This window comes from Dendropsophus ebraccatus, chromosome 3 (assembly GCF_027789765.1).
Source record: "Dendropsophus ebraccatus isolate aDenEbr1 chromosome 3, aDenEbr1.pat, whole genome shotgun sequence".
Taxonomy (NCBI): domain Eukaryota; kingdom Metazoa; phylum Chordata; class Amphibia; order Anura; family Hylidae; genus Dendropsophus; species Dendropsophus ebraccatus.
Window position 1 is genome coordinate 39,479,101 of NC_091456.1, and position 23,626 is coordinate 39,502,726.

At 48.0% G+C, this 23,626-nt stretch overlaps 1 protein-coding gene across 1 annotated transcript; it reads right to left on the minus strand.

The window, feature by feature from the left end:
• Window positions 1–929: 929 nt before the first annotated feature.
• On the minus strand, window positions 930–1,871 carry LOC138786430 (olfactory receptor 11L1-like). Its single transcript, XM_069963418.1, has one exon. The coding sequence runs from the start codon at window positions 1,869–1,871 to the stop codon at window positions 930–932; it is 942 nt and encodes a 313-aa protein (XP_069819519.1).
• Window positions 1,872–23,626: the final 21,755 nt, after the last annotated feature.

Here is a 23,626-nt window from a genome sequence, read left to right on the forward strand (position 1 = left end):
TGGTCCGCCAAAAAAAACGGATCAGTTTTTTTTAATAATGGAAGTCAATGGAAAAACGGATGCACACAAATGAATGCTGAAAACGCAGTGTGAACCTAGCCTAACAGTGACAGTGGTATACCACATTTCTAGAAAGAAACATTTCCAATGAAAAAGTACATGGATTTTTGAAGTGATCTCTGGGATGTTACCAGATGATTAGAAGATTGGACATCAGAGTCATGGAATAGATAACTAGGAACAATATGAATAAGAATAATTGAGTATTCCTGCCAAGAAAAAAACCCAAGAGAATAAAATGTATCACAGATCTGCCAGAATAGGCTCTATAATGAAGAGGATAAAACTTTATAATAACAAATGAAAGCTTATAAAAACAAATCACATATTACACTGAAATTTTTACAGTGTTTCCCCGAAAATAAGACAGTGCCCTATATAAATTTTTGTTTCCAAAGAGGCACTCTTATTTTCGGGGGATGTCTCATTTTTTCGGGAGCGGCACCACACAAGCACGTTGAGCGGGGAAGGGGGGGGGGGCGGTGCGAGAGGGATATTGATGAGTGGCATGGGAGAGAGAGGGGTGAGCAGCACGGGAGGGAGATTGGTGAGCGGCACAGGAGGGAGGAAGAGGAGTGAGTGGCACGGGAGTGAGATTGGTGAGCAGCAGGGGAGGGAGACTGGTGAACGCCACAGGACAATCACGGGGAGGGAGGGGGTGAGCGGCGGCAAGTGGTGGACGATCTTACTTTTGGGGGGTGCCTTACTTTCAGGGGTGTCTTACTTTGGGCTACTTGGTAGATTAGTTGAGGTGTCTTATGTAGAGAGGATGCCTTATTTTTAGAGAAACACAGTAGAACATACCTTTTTCACTATATGTGGAAATTTGGCAATAAACAAATACTTTGTTGGTGGTATACGTGTGTTTATTATGCGCATTTTAATTTACCCAAAGCTTTCCACAGAGCAGTTTTCATTTCTTTGTTTCTTAGGCTGTAGATCATAGGATTGAGAAGGGGAACCACAACTGAATAAAATACTGAGACTACTTTGTCAATTGGGGAAGAACTCTTAGCTTTAGGACGTATATACATGAAAATGACTGTGCTAAAAAATATGCCAACAACTGCTATGTGAGATGCACAAGTAGAAAATGCTTTTTGGCGACCGAGTGAAGATGGTATTCTCAAGATAGTAGTAACGACTGAAACATAGGACATAGAAGTAAAGAAGAAGCAGCCAAGAATTACTGTCCAAGCCACGGCAGAAAATAAAATCTCATTCAGCCAGGTTTCAGTGCAGGACAATTGTAATAAAGGACTAAAATCACAGAAGAAGTGATCAATTTCATTTGGCCCACAGAAGAGTAGTCGTGACATCATAGCAGCTGGCAAAGAGATTGATAAGGAACCAGCAATCCAAGAAGTGGCAGCAAGCTTTCCACAGGTGGACCTGCACATGAGGCTATTGTATCTTAAAGGATAGCAAATGGCCAAGAAACGATCATAAGCCATTATCGCCAATAAAAAATGTTGCGTGGCTCCAAGAAAGAAGAGAAAATAAAATTGGCAAATACACCCCGTGGATGAGATGGTTTTATTTCCAGTTCCTAAGTCTTTAAGCATTCTGGGAACAGTGACAGTGGTATACCACATCTCTAAGAAAGAAAAGTTTCCAATAAAAAAGTACATGGGTTTGTGAAGTGATCTCTGGGATGTTACCAGGGTGATGATGAGAAGATTGGACATCAAAGTCATGGAATAGATAATTAGGAACAATATGAATAAGAATAATTGAGTATTCCTGCCAAGAGAAAAACCCAGGAGAATAAAATGTGTCACAGAGCTGTGGTTAGTATTCATTTTGTCCATTGATGTAAAAATCCTGCAATGGCATCAATAAATGTGGCAAAATAACCATTTGTGAAAATAAATTCATGTGCATGTTAAATGGTATATTATTTTAATATGAAATATATAAAGGAGAAGTCCCACCAAACTAAAAAACTGCAGGAAGGCAGGGGGTTGGGGGGAATAATAAACAAAAAATTTACATAAACTTACCTATCATCATGCCCCGTATCGCCACTCTGGGGTCCCTTGGACAGCCGCCAGTGACCTGCAGCTCTCCTACATGCAACGTCCCATACTCAGCTAAGTGATTGTCCGCTCAATCAATCAGTTACTGAGGCAAAACACTGCCCAAGTTACTTAGTGGCTGAGCAAGCAATCGCTCAGCCAGGCCGTGACATAGCAGCTAGAAGGGCCGGGTACATAATGTACGAGGTTTCCAGCTGAAGATGACATCTGGCGGCTATTAACGGGACACCGGAGCAGCGCAGCAAAGGAACAGGGACGAGTGAGTTTAGCATGCTGAGCACGACGACAAAGCCTGGAGGAGGGGTGTCTGATTTTAGCTCTATGGGGTTCACAGTGTCAGTAAGTGCGGTGAATACACTAATTCTGTACACTGAACAATTTTACTAAAAAGTGGTCAAACCCTTTAAAGGGGGTTTCCAGGCAAGAAGGTTTTTCTGATATGTGCCTCAAACTTAAAGAAAAATAATAACTGCACAGTGATTGGCTGATTGAGCCTTTCTAGTCTTCACAAAACATCACAGGAGCCAAGAGGACCGTATCGGGGAACAGAAACTCTCGGAAATGGCAGCACCAGGGAAGCAGGCTGTGTGAGTACATGACTTGTAACAGGAAAAACAGCACAAAAACTGCATAACAAAATTAAACACTCAAAATAAAGTTGTTGTTTTTTTCACATAAGAAAGTCACAACAAAGTGTGTGAAGGAGGCCTTAGATTAAAAAAAAAAAGAGTCTTGAATCCAGTACATTGGTACTTAGAATCACGAGAGATTTTTAATTACCAGTTTAATTTGAAATTAGATGTCTTGTTGATTTTCTTTAGTATTGGACAATGAGAAAAAAAACCTATTAATTTTGTAATTTTTTTAGTTTCTCCCTTTCTTTGTAGTTGAGAACTAATGATTTTCTAAAATGCATATCAGACATAAAATGACTGAAGGCTTATATAAAAAAAATTGCAATAGCAAAAATTACCTTAAAACATATCCATTAAAGGGCTGGCATACAGTAAAATAATATTGAGAATTTAATACCTGGCTAGGTTGCTTCCTGAGCAATAGCTTTGATATTGTGTACACTGTTGTTTTATATTTTTTTGGGGGGGATCTTGGGGACCATTTATGACTAATCAATTCTGTCAAGGGACAGTAAAAAGAATAAAAACAAGCTACCCAACAGTATGCCTTCTAGAATGTAGAGGGTTTAGGCACTGGGAATTGACATTTATTTGCTTTAATCCATTTAATCATTTTAATTCTAAATAGATATAAAATGGGGTTCTGAACATCAAGGCACTGATTAAAAAGTATGGGGTCGATTTATGGGGAAAGAAGGAGTGAAGGAGGAGGAGTGAAGGAGGCCGGATCCGTTTCAAGTCCGCTCAGATCCCGCCTCTGTCACTGAGTGGCTGAGCGGACCTGAGACGTCACGTCTCGGGCCCACGTCAGACACCCGGAAGCGGCCAGGAACCGGGCACCGCAGCGCCGCAATGCGGGACCCGCCGCTGGAACCGGGGAGGTGAGTGGACGTCTTTTCCCTCAGCCACCTCCTCCCCAGTCCCATCAAAAAAGTGCTCCCCCCACTGGAGTACCCCTTTAAGGGTGCGTTCACACGTACAGGATCCGCAGCGGATTTGATGCTGTGTTCAGTTATTTAGATGAAATCTGCGGATCCGCAGCAGAATATCTGCTGCAGATCCAGTACGTGTGAACGTACCTGTTACGACTGGCAGGTGTAGACAAGACAAGAGACAGTGGGCCCTAAATCTGAACCCACCCACTGTCACCTGCCTACTTGCCTCAGTCGACCCTATGCGGGCGCGGACAGCCACGAAGACAATCCCTATGCTGAATAAGTGCAAAACATAAAACACAGACAGACAGACAAACACAATGCAGGAAGGTCAACTAGCCAAGTCAGAAACCGAACGAGCAACGCAGTCCAAAATCAGGAAGAGGCGGGTAGTCAGGAGGTAGGCAAAAGGTCAGAATCCAGGCAAGGCAATAGAGAGGGACTAGGGCAGAATACAGGGAAGCACTGGTAAGCTGGGATCAGGACAACTAATAGCCAGCAGGCCCGCTTCTGCCATGAGGCAGACTGAGGCTTCCGCCTCAGGCGGCAGCTCTTGGGGTCCTGCAGGGGGCGGCACAATCTTCTCTGCCACTGTCATTTTAGTGAAGTTTAACTTCGCTAAACTGACAGAAGCCCCGATCTCCTAACCGTACTGAGTGCAGTGGTTTTCCTAGGCATTAAGATTCGGGGCCAGTGCCCCGAAAAGGAAGTTCACTGCCCCGAATCTTTTGCCTAAGGAGTCACTGTACTGCACACTGAACTTCGGGGCTTGGTGCATCCGGCCACCGGGTCCTGTGCTCAGCTCCCTCCAGTCTTTTCAGAGGGGGGGGGGAGTGACAGAGGATTCAGCAGACCACCTGCTGAATGACAGTTATCTGCAGAGTATGTAGAGAGAGGGAGAGAGAGAAAGCCCCTGCGCTCCTCCCCTCCCTCTTTCCTGTCACTGTGAGCAGAAGCCGCTCCCTACTCTGGACGCCGCGCTGAAGATGACCTCTGACCTCCCTCTCCTGCCGGGATCTCTGTGACTGCACCACCTCTGTAAGTATACAGCACACTATCACTGATAGGAGGTGTAGTGTGATGTTCTGCAGCTGCTGAGGTGTAGTGTGGTGTTCTTCAGCAGCTGAGGTGTAGGATGAGGTTCTGCAGCAGCTGAGGTATAGTGTGATGTTCTGCAGCAGCTAAGGTGTAGGATGAGGTTCTGCAGCAGCTGAGTGGAGTGTGATGTTCTGCAGCAGCTGAGGTGTAGTGTGATGTTCTGCAGCAGCTGAAGTGTATGATGAGGTTCTGCAGCAGCTGATTTGTAGGATGAGGTTCTGCAGCAGCTGAGGTGTAGTGTGATGTTCTGCAGCAGCTGAGGTGTATGAAGAGGTTCTGCAGCAGCTGAGGTGTATGATGAGGTTCTGCAGCAGCTGAGGTGTAGTGTGATGTTCTGCAGCAGCTGAGGTGTATGATGAGGTTCTGCAGCAGCTGAGGTTTATGATATGAGATTCTGCAGAACATCATAATACATAATGAGAAAATAATTAGTTTACTAATAGCTGAGGTATCGACGTGAGAATACGTGAGAATAGTTCCTACACAAATGATACTAGTATCGGGGGAGGTGGGGGCTCCATTTTAATTTTCGCCTCAGGCAGCAGAAAAGCAAGAATGGGCCCTGATAGCCAGCAAAGAGAGCTGGCAGTGTGTACACTTTATACTGGGTCAGGAGGCCGGACCAGCACACCATTGGTCCCACCCTCTGATCCCAGACACATAGCAGCTGGTCTGCTACAGACAGTCTGCGATCCGCCTCTCAGCCTGAGCATGATGCCGTTCAGCTGCACAGGCTGGGCGGCCGCCACGAGTGACACGGAGCCGCGGTGTCTCTGGTTAATAGGGACGCCGTCGGGTCTCCGTGACGTCACCCGACTCTGGCGGCTGCCTCGGCGCTGGGTCCTAGCGCCGACAAAAGGAGCCGGGACCGTGGAGGACGCTGCAGGAGCCCTGGCAGGTGAGTTCCTAACAGTACCCTAACCTGTCTTTTTTTGCCCATAGCAGCCAATCAGCACAGCTTTTACATCTTAAAGCGTAGCTGTCCTTAAAACATTGTTACATGTTGAGGAGTAAGTTTTCAGACCACGACCGATCGGGAAATTAGTGGGCAGAGATGCCGCTCTCCCCACTCTGGGGGACATTTATCAATATGCGCCCCTGGTTTACCCCATGGTAAAGGGGTAGATTCTTACCTTTTCCGTGCCGTGTGGCAACCATATCCCACACTTGCGTAATGAGTGGGCTGAGAGGGCATGGCAAAGAAGCGGTTAGGAGGCGTGGCCTTCTCCCACTTCAGATTTATCTTGATTTACGCCCGCTCACAGGTGCAAATCTTGATACACATCTAAACCTGCTCCCGAGCTGGTGTAGACTTGTTTCGCAATACCTGTGCCAGACGCCGGGCTAGATGGCTTTACTAAGAAATGAGGGGAAAGAGGGAGTGGGGCTTTATTTTAGACTGGTGTACTAGTACTAGTACACCAGTCTTGATAAATGTCCCCCTCTGTGTCTATGTGAGTGAGACGGCCCCCTAGCCTTACAGTATGTGGCCATATCAGTCACACGACACAGAGCCGGGGGAGAATGCGCTGAGCGTGGACTTCTCCCAGCTCATTCTCCTGATCAGTTGCGGTCTGAACACAGTTTTTCTTTAAAACAGTTTTCATAAGTTTGACCCTGTGTGTAATAAAGACTAGACCCAAAAACTAGATTGAAAAATAGGTATTATAAAAGATTTCAATCTTCTGTGCAAATTTCTGTAACCTCGTTGCTATCTGTCTGTTAAAATCTAGTCTATGTGAAACTCCATTACAATCCCTTGTACAAATATTAGCTTTGCGGGTTTATCAAGAGCTAACGTACCATAGAGGTATTCCTTGGAGGGAGACATGTTGGTTGTCATTTTTAAATAGCTGTTAACCCTTTGTTATTGCTTATTTAGTTGATCATCAGTTTCTGGACTCTGAACTAGCAGTAACAATGGGTAAAAGACCCAAAAAAATATTTGCTGAGCTGCCTCAATTGAAGGATATAATGCTGGAGTATGTCTATACCAGGGCCGGACTGGCCATAGGGCACTTCTGGCAAATACCAGAAGGGCCGAAGGCCTCCGTGGGCAGGTCTCCTGCTTCTTCTGGCCCGGCAACTTGCTCCCCTGTAGGGAAATGAAGTCACTGGGCCAGGAGGAAGACAGAACGGCCAGTGTTAAACTTCGCAGCGCTGCAAGATGAGCGCTCCAGGCGGCATTAACCTCATAGCGCGTCTCAGAGTGGAGCCCCGCCTCCAGCACGGCATCTCAGAGCGGGAGTTGCATCTGGGAACATCTTACCGTAGCCCCGCCTCCCGCACGGCGTCTCAGAGCCGGTGGTGTGTGCTCTGCTTGTGGGACCTGGTGTGAGGACTGCATGGGAAGCAGGAGCGGATTGTTTTATTTTTTTTTCATGGTGAGAGGGAAAGAGGCTAACTGTCTCCACTCTCCCCGGTTAGCCGTTCAGGACTTTTGTCCTGACACTTGCTAACCAGGGGAGAGACTGTACTGAAGCCGGGCCCTGCCCTGTGTCTCGGCCGGCTCCTGCTGCAATACTAGCACTGCTGGGTGGGCACAGCAGGGGTTACTTGCTAATTGTTTCTGGTGGACCAGGAAGCACAGGCCACCACCGCACTGTCTCCTCCCCCAATGGAAGTGTATGTACGCAGGTCCCCTCTTCTCTGCCGTACAATTACGGAGGGCGGAGTCAGAGCTCCTGGTGCCGTTATTGAGGAGGACTGAGGGGAGCACTTCACCATCTGCACATGAGCTGAAAGACCACAGAGATTGCTGAATAGCTGCCTGCAACAATGCAGCAGGTCTAGCAGGTAAAACTCATAAGTTTGTGGGGGAGCTGGGGAGGCAGGGGTGCCAGACAGGCCAAGGTGTGTGTTTCTGTGTTATGAGCACTGGCAGCTCTGTGAGTGATCCCTGGCTGCTATGAGGGGTCACACAGAGGCTGCAGGAGGCTGGGCTCCCTGTGTATGATGCTCTCTAGGAGCCCCCCTCCCTCCTTCCCTTCCTCCCTCCAGCTCCTCTTCATGCAGGATCTGACACCCTCCTCATCCTGCTGTAACTGGTGTAATGTACCAGCAGTCGGGACGATGGGGAGAGAAGTCTGCTGTGTGAGGATCCCAGCCTGTTGCTGCTGCTGCACCACTACTCCCAGCATGCTGCTAGTAGGTAGTAGGTATATTAACTGTACATGTAGTGTGTGTATGGATATATGTGTACAATGGATGAATGTAGTTTTGGATTTGTAGAATGTGATTTAATGAATTTGTTTCTGTGTGTCTCTCTCTCTCTCTCTCTCTCTCTCTCTCTCTCTCTCTCTCTCTCTCTCTCTCTCTCTGCTACATGGGTGGACTAAATACCTACATTGGAGGGATAGGGGCTAACTACCAGGGGAGACAACTTAATAGGAGGGAGAGGGGTAATCTACTACGAAAGACACTTATATGGAGGGAGAAGACTAACTACTAGAGATGATCAAACAGCGCAAATTTTCAGGTAATAGGCTGTGTCCCTGTTTTCCAGGCAGTACTCGGGCTGTCTCCACCTTACCCGCGGAACGGGAAGGCAGCGGGAGTCAAATGCCGATGGAACCTGAAAATTAGCGCTGTTCGATCATCTCTACTAACTACAAGGGGAGATGCCTATGAAAGGGGGCTAACTACCATAAGGGATTACTACATGGGGGGCTAACCACTAGGTTGGATTGCCTACAAGGTGTGTCTACATTGGCTATATTACTTAAAGGGGATGTCTTCCTACTAGTGACACTAACTATGGGGGAAATAGCTACATGGGACATACTACCTACTAGAGAAACTACCTGCACAGGGATGTTTAACTACTATACATATGCACAGAGAGGGGTCTGACTACTATGAATGGTCTAACTACTATATGGGTACTGAGGGAACTAACTATAGATGTGGACAGGGCCGCCGATAGGGCAGTACAAGTGGTACTGCCGTATGGGGCCCGGACCCTAAGAGACACGGGGGGGGGCCCGCCGGGCCCGCCGGCCGCCGCCCCCCACCGCTACGCTAGGGGGGCCCGCACGGCCCCCCTTGCCACCTGTTTCTGAGCATCCTGAGAAGCTGCGGCCGAGCAGCTTCTCCGGATGCATTGATCGCTTTGATGTTCCGCCCGCACATTGAGCGGGCGGAACATTGAAGCGATCAGAATACAGGAGAAGGACCTGTCAGCGTCCTCCTCCTGTATTCTCTCCCATAGGCTGCCGGCACCTCATGCCAGCAGCCTATGGGAGGCCGGGACGTGACCTCTCCGGCAGGCGTGATCATGTGACGTCATCACGCCTGCCGGAAGTCCCGTCCCTGCGGCTCGCAAGATGGAGCCAGAAGAGGAGGAGGAGAGCTGCTGCCTGCACAGCGCGGATTAGGTGAGTAGGATGTTTGTTTTTTTAGGGGCACCTCTGGGGGCATTATTAGTGTATGGGGGGCACCTCTGGGGGCATTATTAGTGTATGGGGGCACCTCTGGGGGCAGTATTAGTGTATGGGGGCACCTCGGGGGGCATTATTAGTATATGGGGGCACCTCTGGGGGCAGTATTAGTGTATGGGGGCACCTCGGGGGGCATTATTAGTGTATGGGGGCACCTCTGGGGGCAGTATTAGTATATGGGGGCACCTCTGGGGGCAGTATTAGTATATGGGGGCACCTCTGGGGGCATTATTAGTATATGGGGGCACCTCTGGGGGCATTATTAGTATATGGGGGCACCTCTGGGGGCATTATTAGTGTATGGGGGCACCTCTGGGGGCAGTATTAGTATATGGGGGGCACCTCTGGGGGCATTATTAGTGTATGGGGGCACCTCTGGGGGCATTATTAGTGTATGGGGGCACCTCTGGGGGCAGTATTAGTATATGGGGGGCACCTCTGGGGGCAGTATTAGTATATGGGGGGCACCTCTGGGGGCAGTATTAGTGTATGGGGGCACCTCTGGGGGCATTATTAGTGTATGGGGGCACCTCTGGGGGCAGTATTAGTATATGGGGGGCACCTCTGGGGGCATTATTAGTGTATGGGGGCACCTCTGGGGGCATTATTAGTATATGGGGGGCACCTCTGGGGGCATTATTAGTGTATGGGGGCACCTCTGGGGGCATTATTAGTGTATGGGGGCACCTCTGGGGGCATTATTAGTATATGGGGGCACCTCTGGGGGCAGTATTAGTATATGGGGGCACCTCTGGGGACATTATTAGTATATGGGGGCACCTCTGGGGGCATTAATAGTGTATGGGGGCACCTCTGGGGGCATTAGTATATGGGGGCACCTCTGGGGGCATTATTAGTATATGGGGGCACCTCTGGGGGCATTATTAGTATATGGGGGCACCTCTGGGGGCATTATTAGTATATGGGGGCACCTCTGGTGGCATTATTAGTATATGGGGGCACCTCTGGGGGCATTATTAGTGTATGGGGGCACCTCTGGGGGCATTATTAGTATATGGGGGCACCTCTGGGGGCAGTATTAGTATATGGGGGGCACCTCTGGGGGCATTATTAGTGTATGGGGGCACCTCTGGGGGCATTATTAGTGTATGGGGGCACCTCTGGGGGCAGTATTAGTATATGGGGGGCACCTCTGGGGGCATTATTAGTGTATGGGGGCACCTCTGGGGGCATTATTAGTATATGGGGGGCACCTCTGGGGGCATTATTAGTGTATGGGGGCACCTCTGGGGGCATTATTAGTGTATGGGGGCACCTCTGGGGGCATTATTAGTATATGGGGGCACCTCTGGGGGCATTATTAGTATATGGGGGCACCTCTGGGGGCAGTATTAGTATATGGGGGCACCTCTGGGGGCATTATTAGTGTATGGGGGCACCTCTGGGGGCATTAGTATATGGGGGCACCTCTGGGGGCATTATTAGTATATGGGGGCACCTCTGGGGGCATTATTAGTGTATGGGGGGCACCTCTGGGGGCATTATTAGTGTATGGGGGCATCTCTGGGGGCATTAGTAGTGTATGGGGGCACCTCTGGGGGCATTATTAGCTCATGGGGGGAACCTCTGGGGGCATTATTAGTATATGGGGGTACCTCTGGGGGCATTATTAACTCATGGGGGCATCTCTGGGGGCATTATTAGTATATGGGAGCACCTCTGGGGGCATTATTAGTATATGGGGGCACCTCTGGGGGCATTATTAGTATATGGGGACACCTCTGGGGGCATTATTAGTATATGGGGGCACCTCTGGGGGCATTATTAGTATATGGGGACACCTCTGGGGGCATTATTAGTATATGGGGGCACCTCTGGGGGCATTATTAGTTCATGGGGGCATCTCTGGGGGCATTATTAGTGCATGGGGGTACCTCTGGGGGCATTATTAGTTCATGGGGGCCACCTCTAGGGGCATTATTAGCTCATGGGGGCACCTCTAGGGGCATTATTAGCTCATGGGGGCACCTCTGGGGGCATTATTAGCTCATGGGGGTACCTCTAGGGGCATTATTAGCTCATGGGGGCACAGCAGGGAATCCTACATACAGGGGGCATCCCACACAGCGCAGTTACTATGGGAGCCTACAGGGGGGAGAAAGGAAAGGAAGTTGCTAAAAATGTGCGGAGCCTAAATTGTTTATCTCGCAGGTTTTGAAAAGATGAAACGTATCTGGAAGGAATCATCATGGAGGTCTGGGCCGGATGGAGAGGAAAAGGGAAAGTGACGCCTCAGATCAAAGAAGACATCACCTGTGAGTCACTGTATGACACTTTTCTTATTTTGTAGAACATCATTTAGTAGGGGCGCCCGGAGGTGACAGCTACTACATTATCTGTACTCAGAGATATCACTGTGTTATCTGTGGTGTTACATAGGACTGCAGGTGACAGCTACTACATTATCTGTACTCAGAGATATCACTGTGTTATCTGTGGTGTTACATAGGACTGCAGGTGACATCTACATTATCTGTACTCAGAGGGATATCACTGTGTTATCTGTGCTGTTACATAGGACTGCAGGTGACATCTACTACATGATCTATACTCTGAGATATCACTGTGTTATCTGTGCTGTTACATAGGACTGCAGGTGAAATCTACTACATTATCTGTACTCAGAGATACCACTGTGTTATGTGGTGTTACATAGGACTGCAGGTGATATCAGGTGATTTCTCCAGGTTGCAGAAGTTCAAACTTCATCGTGCCCTGGTGTGCTGGTGTCTGTATGTCTGTATACATGTGTGCTGGTGTCTGTATACATGTGTGCTGGTGTCTGTATACATGTGTGCTGGTGTCTGTGTGTGAGATCAATTCTAGAGAACTGGCTCATATTCCCCATTTTCCCCAGTGGCTTAAAATGTAACCTCTGTTATACAGTTATAAAATTGTAGAACCTAAAGGTGAACAAGGTGCAATTCAAATAGACACTTACTTGTATAGCTGTCTCTTGGGCTCTGTATGCAGTGCATTATATTCACCCTTGCAACGTACAATTTATAGCGTGTCTACAAGCCCAGCGGGGCTCATTATGATGGAGACTAAAACTTATACAAGAGTGGGGTAGGGGTTCCCCTGTATTCAGAATGCTGTTGACTGCTAGGCAATGCCCCGTCTGGGATTATTGAATTTCGAGGGTCTATGCAGAGCAGGATAAAGACACCTCTGCTGCACAAACAGGATCTCCTAGAAAGCGTTCTCACCGCCATGTATTCGCTATCACTGGCTTGGGTGAGCTAAACTAGTCTGCCTGGGGGGGGGGTGATTTGTATATGCTCACTAACATGGAACAGCCTCATTATATTAGCCTTATCAACATATTCTATGTTAGTGAGCATACCGGGGGGGGGGGGGGGATATTGGTGAACATATACAAATCAAACAGCCCCCCAGACCCTCGAAATTCAATAACCCCAAACGGGGCATTGCCTAGTACTCAACAGCATTCTGAATACAGGGGAACCCCTACCCCACTCTTGTATGAGTTTTAGTCTCCATCATAATGAGCCCCGCTGGGCTTGTAGACACGCTATAAATTGTACGTTGCAAGGGTGAATATAATGCACTGCATACAGAGCACAAGAGGCAGCTATACAAGTAAGTGTCTGTATGGTGACATTTACATTGCACCTTGTTCACATTTAGTTTCTACAATTTTATAACTGTATAACAGAGGTTACATTTTAAGCCACTGGGGAAAATGGGGTATATGAGCCAGTTCTCTAGAATTGATCTGAACCAAATTATACCTCCCAGCAAGGCGTGGGGCGAACACACTATTTTTTTTTTTTTATTAATGTGGGGGGCCCAGACACTTTGGTTGTATGGGGCCCCGAAATTCCTGATGGCGGCCCTGGATGTGGAGGATGATGGTACATGAGTCAGGAGGCTAAAATGTTTGTCTGCCAGATTGTATGGAACGACTCGTGGCTGAGAGGATGATGGCCAAAGCTGGTCGGAGAAGAAAACCAAAAGCAAGCAACTGCGATCAGAGAAGAAGCCCCCAGTGATTCAAAGAAGACTGTGTACAGCTAATATCTGCTGCTATAAAGTCACTGTATATGTGATATTGGACCTTGTACTGTGGATTTTATTTAGTATCGGTGGTGGTATTACTGGTACTATTAGTATTTATCTTAGTATACAGGATTTGCTCAGTAACAGTGTGAAAATGATATATGGTGATAATTTTTGCTCTATATACAGTATATACAGGTGCCATAATATTCCCCCTAATACTATATATAAATATATACATACGCCCCTGAGCACCCCATTCAATTGTATAATATACTGTTATCATGCATGATATATTGTCTTAGCTATGTTTATATAGATAAGTGTGGTGGCTGAAGGATGAGCCCAAGGTGCTCCAGTCTGACACTGTCTCTGCCTACATGTCACTGGAGTCACAAATCCTCCTATAGGAATCCAGCTCCCTCCAGCCCCCTGTTTAGTGGCAGTGGGATCAGCAGAGCCGGCAGTAGCAGCCATAATAATAATACTTATAGATCTACAGTATAAGTTGTAGCACTAGTAGCCCAGGAGCAGGTAGATGTTTGAAAAAATTGTTCAGTCCACACCCCCAGAATGATGTAGCCTTAAAGAGGACCTGTCACCCCCCGTGCCGGGGTGACAGGCTCCCGACCCCCAGCTAGATCCCCTAATACAGACCTCATCTGGCCGAGTCCCTCTCCCGGAGCCGGTCCCGGGACGGAGATATCCCGGTCAGAAGCCGGCGCACGCACTGTGGGGAGAGGTCCGGTGTCGATAGAGAATGAATGGAGCCGGCTTCTGACCGGGATTTCTCTGTCGCGGGACCGGCTCCAGGAGCGGGACTCGGCCAGATGAGGTCTGTATAAGGGCATCTAGCTGGGGGTCGGGAGTCTGTCACCCCGGCACGGGGGGTGACAGGTCCTCTTTAACAAAAACGATTAACCTTATCACTTCCATAGGGAACTACAACACCTAGAATTCTCTGACATCCATAAACCTTTAGAAACTGCTGGGAGTTCTAGTCCTCCCTACAAATGACATTGTTTTTTGCCAAAACAGACTGATGAGCCATCCACAGACATCCCACTGATCAGCTGTTCAGTGTCCGGGTTACACTGTGTACACTGTACACTGTGTAGTGGTGGCAACCTGTAACTGCAGCTCAGCCTCCGTACAAGTGACATGAGATGCAGTACAGGTTGCCACCACCGCACAGTATGTAATTATCTGTAATTCAAGGAATGGCTGTAGCCATGCTGCACCCGCAACATCATGTCATAACCTTTTCACTGCACGGCAAGTGGGCCTGTGTGCTCTAAAATGCCAGGGCTGATTTTCAGTCCCAGTCCGGCCCTGGTCTTCACCACTATATTTGCTTAGATAGCAACTTATTCAGCTAAACATTTACCAGGGTTATTCAGGATTAGAGTAAGCACAGCAACTTTCTTGCAAAAACGGCACCACCCTTGTCCCCAGGTTGTGTGTGGTATTGCAATTCAGCCTTATTTACTTAGCTGGGACTAAGGGTCCTATTACACTAAGTGATTTTTAACGATTACCAATAAATGATTGCAAACTAAATCATTTATCGTTAACCTGAAATCCTTCACCATACACAGACCGCTAATCGTTAGGGTCCATTTACACAGAAAGATAATCTGACAGATTATCTGCCGAAGATTTGAAGCTAAAGTCAGAAACAGACTATAAACAGAGATCAGGTCATAAAGGAAAGCCTGAGATTTCTCCTCTTTTCAAATCCATTCCTGTCTTTGGCTTAAAATCTTTGGCAGAAAATTTGTCAGATAATCTTTCTGTGTAAATGGACCCTTAGTTACGATCATTACTACATTTGTTAACTCCACCTGGTCCCAGCAAATGAATCAACAATGTAGAATTACAATGTACGATTAGCGAACAAATGCGGAATTACATCGAATGAGTGCAGAATTACAATGAACGGTTAGCGAACAAATGCGGAATTACATCGAATGAGTGCAGAATTACAATGTACGGTTAGCGAACAAATGCAGAATTACAATGAACGCTTAGTGAACAATTAATGATTTTGGTGTCAGCACAAAATGATGAGTGATTTCTGCTTGGTTGTTTGATTGTTGCCTGAACTTATCGTTTAAATACGAACAATATAATGATAATTCACACGATACTCGACCTGTGTAATAGGACCCTAAGCAACAAAACCAAACCCAAACAGGAGAGGTGCTGTTTCTGGAAGGAAGCAGCCATGTTTACGCCTTAGTCTGGACAGCCATTCTAACAATAATTACATTTGTAATAATAATTACATTCTGGTGGTGGAAACCAACCAACAAGGATTACGAGCAGCAACAACGGATTCCTCTCTGCATTGATACATTGAGCCTTAAAGGGAACCAATCACCACTAAACTTAAAGGGGTTGTCCGGCGATAAAAAATTATTCACAGAATAACACATATTACAAAGTTATACAACTTTGTAATGTATGTTATGTCTGTGAATGGCCCCCTTCCCCGTGTCCCACCACCCCCACCCATGTACCCGGAAGTGTGGTGCGCTATACATTACCTGTCACGTGCCGACCACGGTCTCCGATCCTCAGCAGTGACGTCTTCTTCGGGAGGCCGGCGGATCTTCCCGAGTGCCAGACGCCCTCTGCAGCGTCATCCGAAGCTCAGCCGCGATTGGCTGAGCATAACTGTGCTCAGCCAATCGCGGCTGAGCGGCTGATGACGCGGCCACGTCATCAGCTGCTCAGCCGCGATTGGCTGAGCACAGTTATGCTCAGCCAATCGCGGCTGAGCTTCGGACGACGCTGCAGAGGGTGGCCGGCACTCGGGAAGATCCGCCGGCCTCCCGAAGAAGACATCACTGCTGAGGATTGGAGACCGTGGACGACACGAGATGCGGTGAGTATAATGCACCACACTTCCGGGTCTAGCGTGGGTGGGGGGAAACACGGGGAAGGGGCCATTCACAGACATAACATACATTACAAATTTTTATAACTTTGTAATGTGTGTTATTCTGTGAATAATTTTTTATCGCCGGACAACCCCTTTAATAAACATTGTTAATAAAGCTATTAACACAGTGCCCTAGTATATGTGTGTTTCATGAGTTCCAGCCTGCAAAGCCCCGAAAACATACTTTTATTGATTCCTGTGCTATATGGTAATTCATTCCAACTAGTCATCTGGGTGGTCCTGGGGTCCGAACTAGTCATGGGGCTGCATGTAGCGGTAATCATGACTCCCTGCGTGTGATTTACAGGTTAGTTCGTCATCAAGCCCACAAGAAGGGTCAGCACTGGGCACCTCTATTCTAAATGCGATGAAAAGAAATATCTCCCATAAAATAGCAGAGTGACAAATCACAGCGTAGTCAGAGGGTCTCAAAGTGAATTCCAGCTCTGTTTATTATGAAGTCCACATAAAACATGAATACCTGAATACCCACCTTTTTCAAGCGTTTGTCACCAAGCACACCCTGAGCTCCTGTAACAGCGCCTATGTGTATATTCGTGTGGACATGCGCAGTCCAGCACCTTCCGTTCCCTGCTGTACTGTGTATGTCCACAATAGCCTCGAATGCATTGTCATTCTGTCAATGCCGCTGGAAGCATCTTCCGGAGCCTGCTGCACCTGTGAACAGTTTACTGAGTATTGCTATTGCTGAAAAAACTGTGTCTCCAATGATCTCGGCTGCAGCAAGGTCTGGGCTGGGACTTGAGAAACACACATATGCTTGGGCACTGTTATGAGCTTTATTAGGACATTATTTTAAAATAACGTCCGTTAATCTGAAATAACGGCCATTAATTGGGTTCAAAATGAAGGCCGTCCACAAAAACGGCTGTCAAAAGGCCAAGAAAAGACATTTCGTGGTTTGGCCATTTAGCATATTGCCAGCAATTACTGAGCTCAGAAAGTTCAGTAAAAAAAATCCAATGAAGTACTCAATCAAGAGTCTCCATTAATACATTGCCCCCTATACATTTAAATATGCAAAAAAAAGGGGTCCGTGAAGCCTTAGTTGTGAGTGTCAAAACACAGGAATATCCCTCGAGAGAAGGAAGCCTGTTGCCAAGGGGTGCCTCCCAGTGGGGAGATTGCCAAACCACCCTGATACATAGCCCCTTAAGTCCCACTCGGTTGCGAGTATTGGAACATAAATAGGGAAACACCAGGGTGGCCCCTTTTTATGTCAAAGTCTAACTCAGTTGCAAATATTGCCACATGACAAGGGCTTACCAAAGCCAGGCATCCATCCACAGACAGCTGTTTTAGGGGATTTGCCCCTCCTCGGTGAGGAGCAGGATTCTGGCTAATGGGGGCAATAAAAAGTAGACCAACAAAACACAGCAATCACTGAGCTCAGGGAGATCAGTGGAAAAAATCCAATGCAGTACTCACTCAAGAGTCTCCATTGATACATTGCCCTCTATAAATTTAAAAAAAGAAAATAGGGAAATAAAAATTTCCCTATTTATGTTCCAATACTCGCAACCGAGTGGGACTTAAGCGGCTATGTATCAGGGTGGTTTGTTGATCTCCCCACTGGGAGGCACCCCTTGGCAACAGGTTTCCCTTCCCTGGAGGGATATCTGGTTATTCCCGTGTTTTGAGACTCGCAACTGAGGTTCTACAGAGCCCTTTTTGCATATTTACATTTATAGGGGCAATGTATCAATGTAGACTCTTGATTGAGCAATTCATTGGGATTTTTTCACTGATCTCCCTGAGCTATTCAGAAAACAACTTTCATTATGACTGTAATTTTATATCTTATATATACTTATAGTTTGGAGACAAGTAGCTCTGTGTTTGTCATCTTCACACTATAAAGAGTTTTACAAAGACATACATAAGCTGGCAATCTGCTAAGTGGCTAAATCACACAATGTCTTTTCTTGTTTTTTTTGACAGCCGTTCCTGTGGACGGCCTTAATTTTAGGCACAAATAATGGCCGTTATTTTAAAATAATGTCCTAATAAAGCTCCTAACACAGTGCCCAAGCATATGTGTGTTTCATTGGATTTTTTTCAATGATCTCCCTGAGCTTAGTGATTGCTATGTTTTGTTGGTCTACTTTTCATTGCCCCATTAACCAGAATCCTGCTCCACACCGATGAGGGTCAAATTCCCCTGTGGATGGATGCCTGCTGTCAGGGTCCGGGCCGCGCGCTCGGCTCCTGGCTCTGCCGGAGCGCGCGGCCGGACTCTGAGCAGAGCCGCTGGCATCCCTGGTGACGTGCAGGGCCGGTTGCTAGGGGCGCGCCGCCGGCGTCCCTAGCGGCCGGCCCACTGTCATTACGTCACGACCGAACGCGCGCCCGGCTCTCATTCTGTTCATGCGCGCGGCCGGGCTCAGGAGACGCCGACGGCGTCCTTAGTGCAGGGCTGGTTGCTAGGGACGCGTCGGCAGCGTCCCTGGCAGTCAGCCTGCTGGGAACGCCCACTGCTAGCCGCGGCTGGGGCTCATTCTTTCCCAGCTGAGCGGCGTTAGGGACATGACTGACATCAGTGGGCTCCAGTCATATCCACCGCCCAGTGTTAGTCTAGAGTGCCAGCCCCAATGATGCCTGGGGGCTGGGACTCCGGGGTGTATAAGTTCATTTCCCTGTGTCTCAGTCCTTGCCTGCGATAGAGCCTAGTATCCCTAGTGTTTTCTTGACCTCGCTATCTTTCCTGACCTTGCTTTTCCCGTTGCTCGACCCTCTGGCTTGCTTCTCTGACTACTCTCTGGACTCGTGTTTGTACCTCGCCGCTCGACTGTTATTGACCCGGAATTCTGACTCTTCTCTTGTTGTGTTTGTCTGACTTGTTAGTTTTGTGTTGCACCTTAGCTAGTACAGGGACTGCCGTCCAGTTGTCCGTTTGCCATCTAGGGCATCTGAGGCAAATAGGTAGGATCAGTGGGGTGGGTGCCAGCTTCAGGGCTCACCTGTCCTTGTACCTTCCTGTCCTTCCCCGACATTATCGCAGGCCCAAACCGACGTAACTCTCGACGGATCAGCATGAGTACCGATACTTCGGTCGCTGACCGTCTAGACGAGTTGACTACCCAGCTTAAAGGTGTGGCAGGATTGGTAGCCCAATTGTCTAACCGTGTGGACAATCTGTCTCAGGCTACCTCATCCCGCCCGTCAGCGCCACGTCAGCGCCCGTCCAGGTAGTTAAGCATAAAACCAAAATGATACTACCTGATAGATTTAGTGGAAGTGCTGACAAGTTCCGTACCTTTCGGGAATCTTGTTATTTGTATTTCCGTTTTAACCCTTTTATTTCAGATGCTGAAAGGGTTGCTCTAATTGTTTCCCTCCTTCAAGGTCCCCCTCAGGACTGGGCCTTAGCCCTTCCCCCTGAAGCTCCAGAGTGGAATTCGGTGGAAACATTCTTTTCCTCCCTGGGTCAAATCTATGATGACCCAAACCGTGTTGCAGTAGTGGAGTCCCACCTATTGTCCATCCAGCAGGGCCGTCGCACTGCGGAAGAGTACTGCTCGGAGTTCCGCCAGTGGTGCAGGATGGATGGCAGGATTCCCCTCTGAAGACCCTGTTCCGACAGGGTCTCACGGATTCCATCAAGGATGCCATGGTCAGTCATCCCACTCCTGATTCCCTCAGTGCATATATGACATTGGCTATTAGTATTGACCGGAGACTCAGGGAAAGAAAGAGAGAAAAGATGGGGGTGACCACAGTACAGTCGAGAGTCAGTCAGCTCCCTAAACCATTCCCCAAGGTGACAGAGTCGCTTCCCCCTCCTACGAACTCTGACGAACCTATGATCCTGGGAAGTGCCTCAGCCCGAAGAAAATTCCGTATGGAGCATTCTCTCTGTCTTTACTGCGGAAAGTCAGGGCACTACCTGAAAGACTGTCCCACCAAGCCTTCTCGGAAGCCGGAAAACTTCAGTGCCTGAGTGATAATCCGGAGGGTCACTCAGGCACACAGGTACCTCCTAGACAGTTTGATAATTTTTGTTTACCGGTTACCCTGGTGTTCAATAATACAGTAATTTCATGTTCTGCCATGGTTGATTCAGGTGCCGCCCTGAATTTCGTCCGTACCTCTGTAACCGACTCATTAGGGTTAACATTGATATGTCTTAGTACTCCTTTCACAGTGGCGGGTGTCGACTCCGCCCCTCTGAGAGGCGGTTCAGTGAAATATCGCTCTCCGGAGATATTAATGCAAGTTGGGTGTCTTCATCATGAAGAGATCTCATTTTTTGTGTTGGAGGAGTTGGCCGCTGATATAATTCTGGGTCTACCGTGGTTGCGCCAGCACAATCCGATATTTGATTGGACGTCTACAGAGCTGGTCCAGTGGGGTGGCTCCTGTGACGCTCATTTGTTACAAGTTAATCCTATAATGTGTACAGTGATTGATTCTTCTATTCCTGATTTTATTTCAGATTTTTCTGATGTGTTTAATGAGGCCATTGCTGACGCCTTACCTCCTCATCGTCCGTACGACTGTGCCATCGACCTGGTGCCCGGGGCCAGGTTTCCCAAGGGACGCATTTTTAACTTGTCTCCTCAAGAGACAAGTCTGAGGAAGGGTCATATTCGGCCTTCAGTGTCCCCTATGGGCGCTGGATTCTTTTTTGTGGGAAAAAAAGATGGTGGTCTACGTCCTTGTATTGACTACAGGGAACTCAATAAGATCACCATCAGAGATCAACTCCCCTTCCCCTGATCCCGGATCTTTTGAACCAGGTGGTAGGTGCCCACTGGTTTTCTAAAATAGACCTACGGGGCGCCTACAATTTGATTCGAATCAGAGAAGGGGACGAGTGGAAGACGGCTTTTAACACGCCTGAGGGACATTTTGAGTACCTGGTAATGCCCTTCGGGTTAAGTAATGCCCCCGCTGTCTTCCAAAGATTTGTAAATGATCTTGTCAGGATGGTATCTCTGCAGAGCATTATGCGCCCCTCGGCTCGTGCTGTTCGGCCGAGAAGGCACTGATTTTCTTGTATCCTGTTTCTGTGTTTTGTTTTGCTGTGTGTGAACTCTGGTTTATTGCTCACCTGGGTTGGGAGACACACCCGACTTCACCTGCTGAGTTCTGTCTGGCCATGTCATGGTTAATCTGTGTTTTGGTTCTGCTGTGACTGACAGGTCTTCCTGCCAGTGGATCTGTTTTGTTCTCAGCTGTCTGTGCTTGGAGATCAGGGGGATGGTCCAATTTTGTTCTGGATCAGAACCCTGGCCTCCTATATAACTACCTCAGTCTTGGATATCATTGCTGGTTATTGACTTAGTCTCTGCCTGCTTGTATCTTCTGTGTATTTGCTATTCCTGATCTTTGCCTTATTCATTGACTTCCCTTGCTTGCCGCCTGCCCTTGACCATATTGCCTGGACTTTGACTACGTTTATTGGATTGTAATTTTGTACTTTTGCTGCCCGATTGTTGTGACCCGGACTGTTGACTATTCTTCATTGTGTTTGTCTGTCTGTCTGTTTGTCTTGTCTTTGTGTCCCACCTAGCCAGTGCAGGGACCGCCGCCAAGTTGCTCGCCGCCATCTTAGGGCGGATTGTGGCAAGTAGGTAGAGGACAGTGGGTGGGGCTGAGCTTAGGGCTCACTGTCTTGTCTTGTCCTGCTGTCCGGTTCCTAACAGAATAACCAGCCATACTTTTTTTTTTTTTTTCTCCACCTTGCTATGGACCCCATGAAAGCTCTGGTTGAGCAAATGCAAAGTCTCAACCAGCTTGTTCTGGACCTTACGCAACGGGTGCAGCAGGTCTTTCCTGGGCCAAAATGCCATGCTATCTGCTGCTGTTCCCCCAGAACCTCCTGTGCAGCTTCCTGATAGGTTCAAAGGCGAGAGAAGGGCCTTTCGGATCTTCAGAGAGGGATGTAAGTTGTTTTTCAGACTTTGTCCCCGGTCCTCTGGGGATGAGAGCCAGAGAGTAGGCATAGTTATGTCACTCTTACAAGGACCTCCGCAGAAGTGGGCCTTTTCTTTGCCTCCAGATGCCACTGAACTGTCTTCTGTAGATCAGTTTTTCTCTGCATTGGAGTTACTCTATGATGACCCTGACAGGGCAGCAGCAGCTGAGAGGCAGTTGACAGTTTTGAGACAGGGCAAGCGACCGGTGGAGGAGTATTGTGCAGAGTTCCGCCAGTGGTGCGTTCCATCCGGATGGAATGATCCAGCGCTTAGATGCAAATTTAAGCAGGGGTTATCTGATGACATTAAAGATGCCTGGACAGGACATCCAAATCCTTCCACCCTAAAGCAGGCCATGAATTTGGCTATTCGCATAGACCGTAGACTCCGTGACAGACATAGGGAAAAAGTAGGCTCTGACCCTTCTAAGACCTCTGTCCCCTGCTCGGTCAAATACTCTGTTGTTATCACTGATATTCATGAGGACGAGCCCATGCAGCTGGGACTATTGGACGCCAGGACCAGGCGAGAACACCGGAGACACAACGGTCTGTGCTATTACTGTGGTGACAGTAGCCACTTCATCAGTTTCTGCCACAAACGTCCCAAGCGGCAAGAAAACCTGCACCCAGATCATCAGCGTTCAGGTGACTCCCAGGAAGGTCACTTTGGCGCACAGGTACCCTCCGGCGAAATAAATATTGCTAGTTCTACTGTAACTGATTTGCCTGTATCTGATGCGAATTTATTATGTTCTTCTGCTCGTCCTGTCAGTAAGCCTGTTCTCCATGCCATGGACTCTTCTTCTGATGAATGGGAGTCAGATGGCAATCTTCTAAGTGAAGTTGAGTCCTGTGAGGGTCCTGAGGCCCCTCGTAAAAGGGGGGGTACTGTCAGGATGGTATCTCTGCAGAGCATTATGCGCCCCTCGGCTCGTGCTGTTCGGCCGAGAAGGCACTGATTTTCTTGTATCCTGTTTCTGTGTTTTGTTTTGCTGTGTGTGAATTCTGGTTTATTGCTCACCTGGGTTGGGAGACACACCCGACTTCACCTGCTGAGTTCTGTCTGGCCATGTCATGGTTAATCTGTGTTTTGGTTCTGCTGTGACTGACAGGTCTTCCTGCCAGTGGATCTGTTTTGTTCTCAGCTGTCTGTGCTTGGAGATCAGGGGGATGGTCCAATTTTGTTCTGGATCAGAACCCTGGCCTCCTATATAACTACCTCAGTCTTGGATATCATTGCTGGTTATTGACTTAGTCTCTGCCTGCTTGTATCTTCTGTGTATTTGCTATTCCTGATCTTTGCCTTATTCATTGACTTCCCTTGCTTGTTGCCTGCCCTTGACCATATTGCCTGGACTTTGACTACGTTTATTGGATTGTGATTTTGTACTTTTGCTGCCCGATTGTTGTGACCCGGACTGTTGACTATTCTTCATTGTGTTTGTCTGTCTGTCTGTCTGTTTGTCTTGTCTTTGTGTCCCACCT

Bases quoted from the DNA above. Each gene is read 5' to 3' on its own strand.
- LOC138786430 (XM_069963418.1), bottom strand. From the start codon at position 1,871: ATGGACAAAATGAATACTAACCACAGCTCTGTGACACATTTTATTCTC.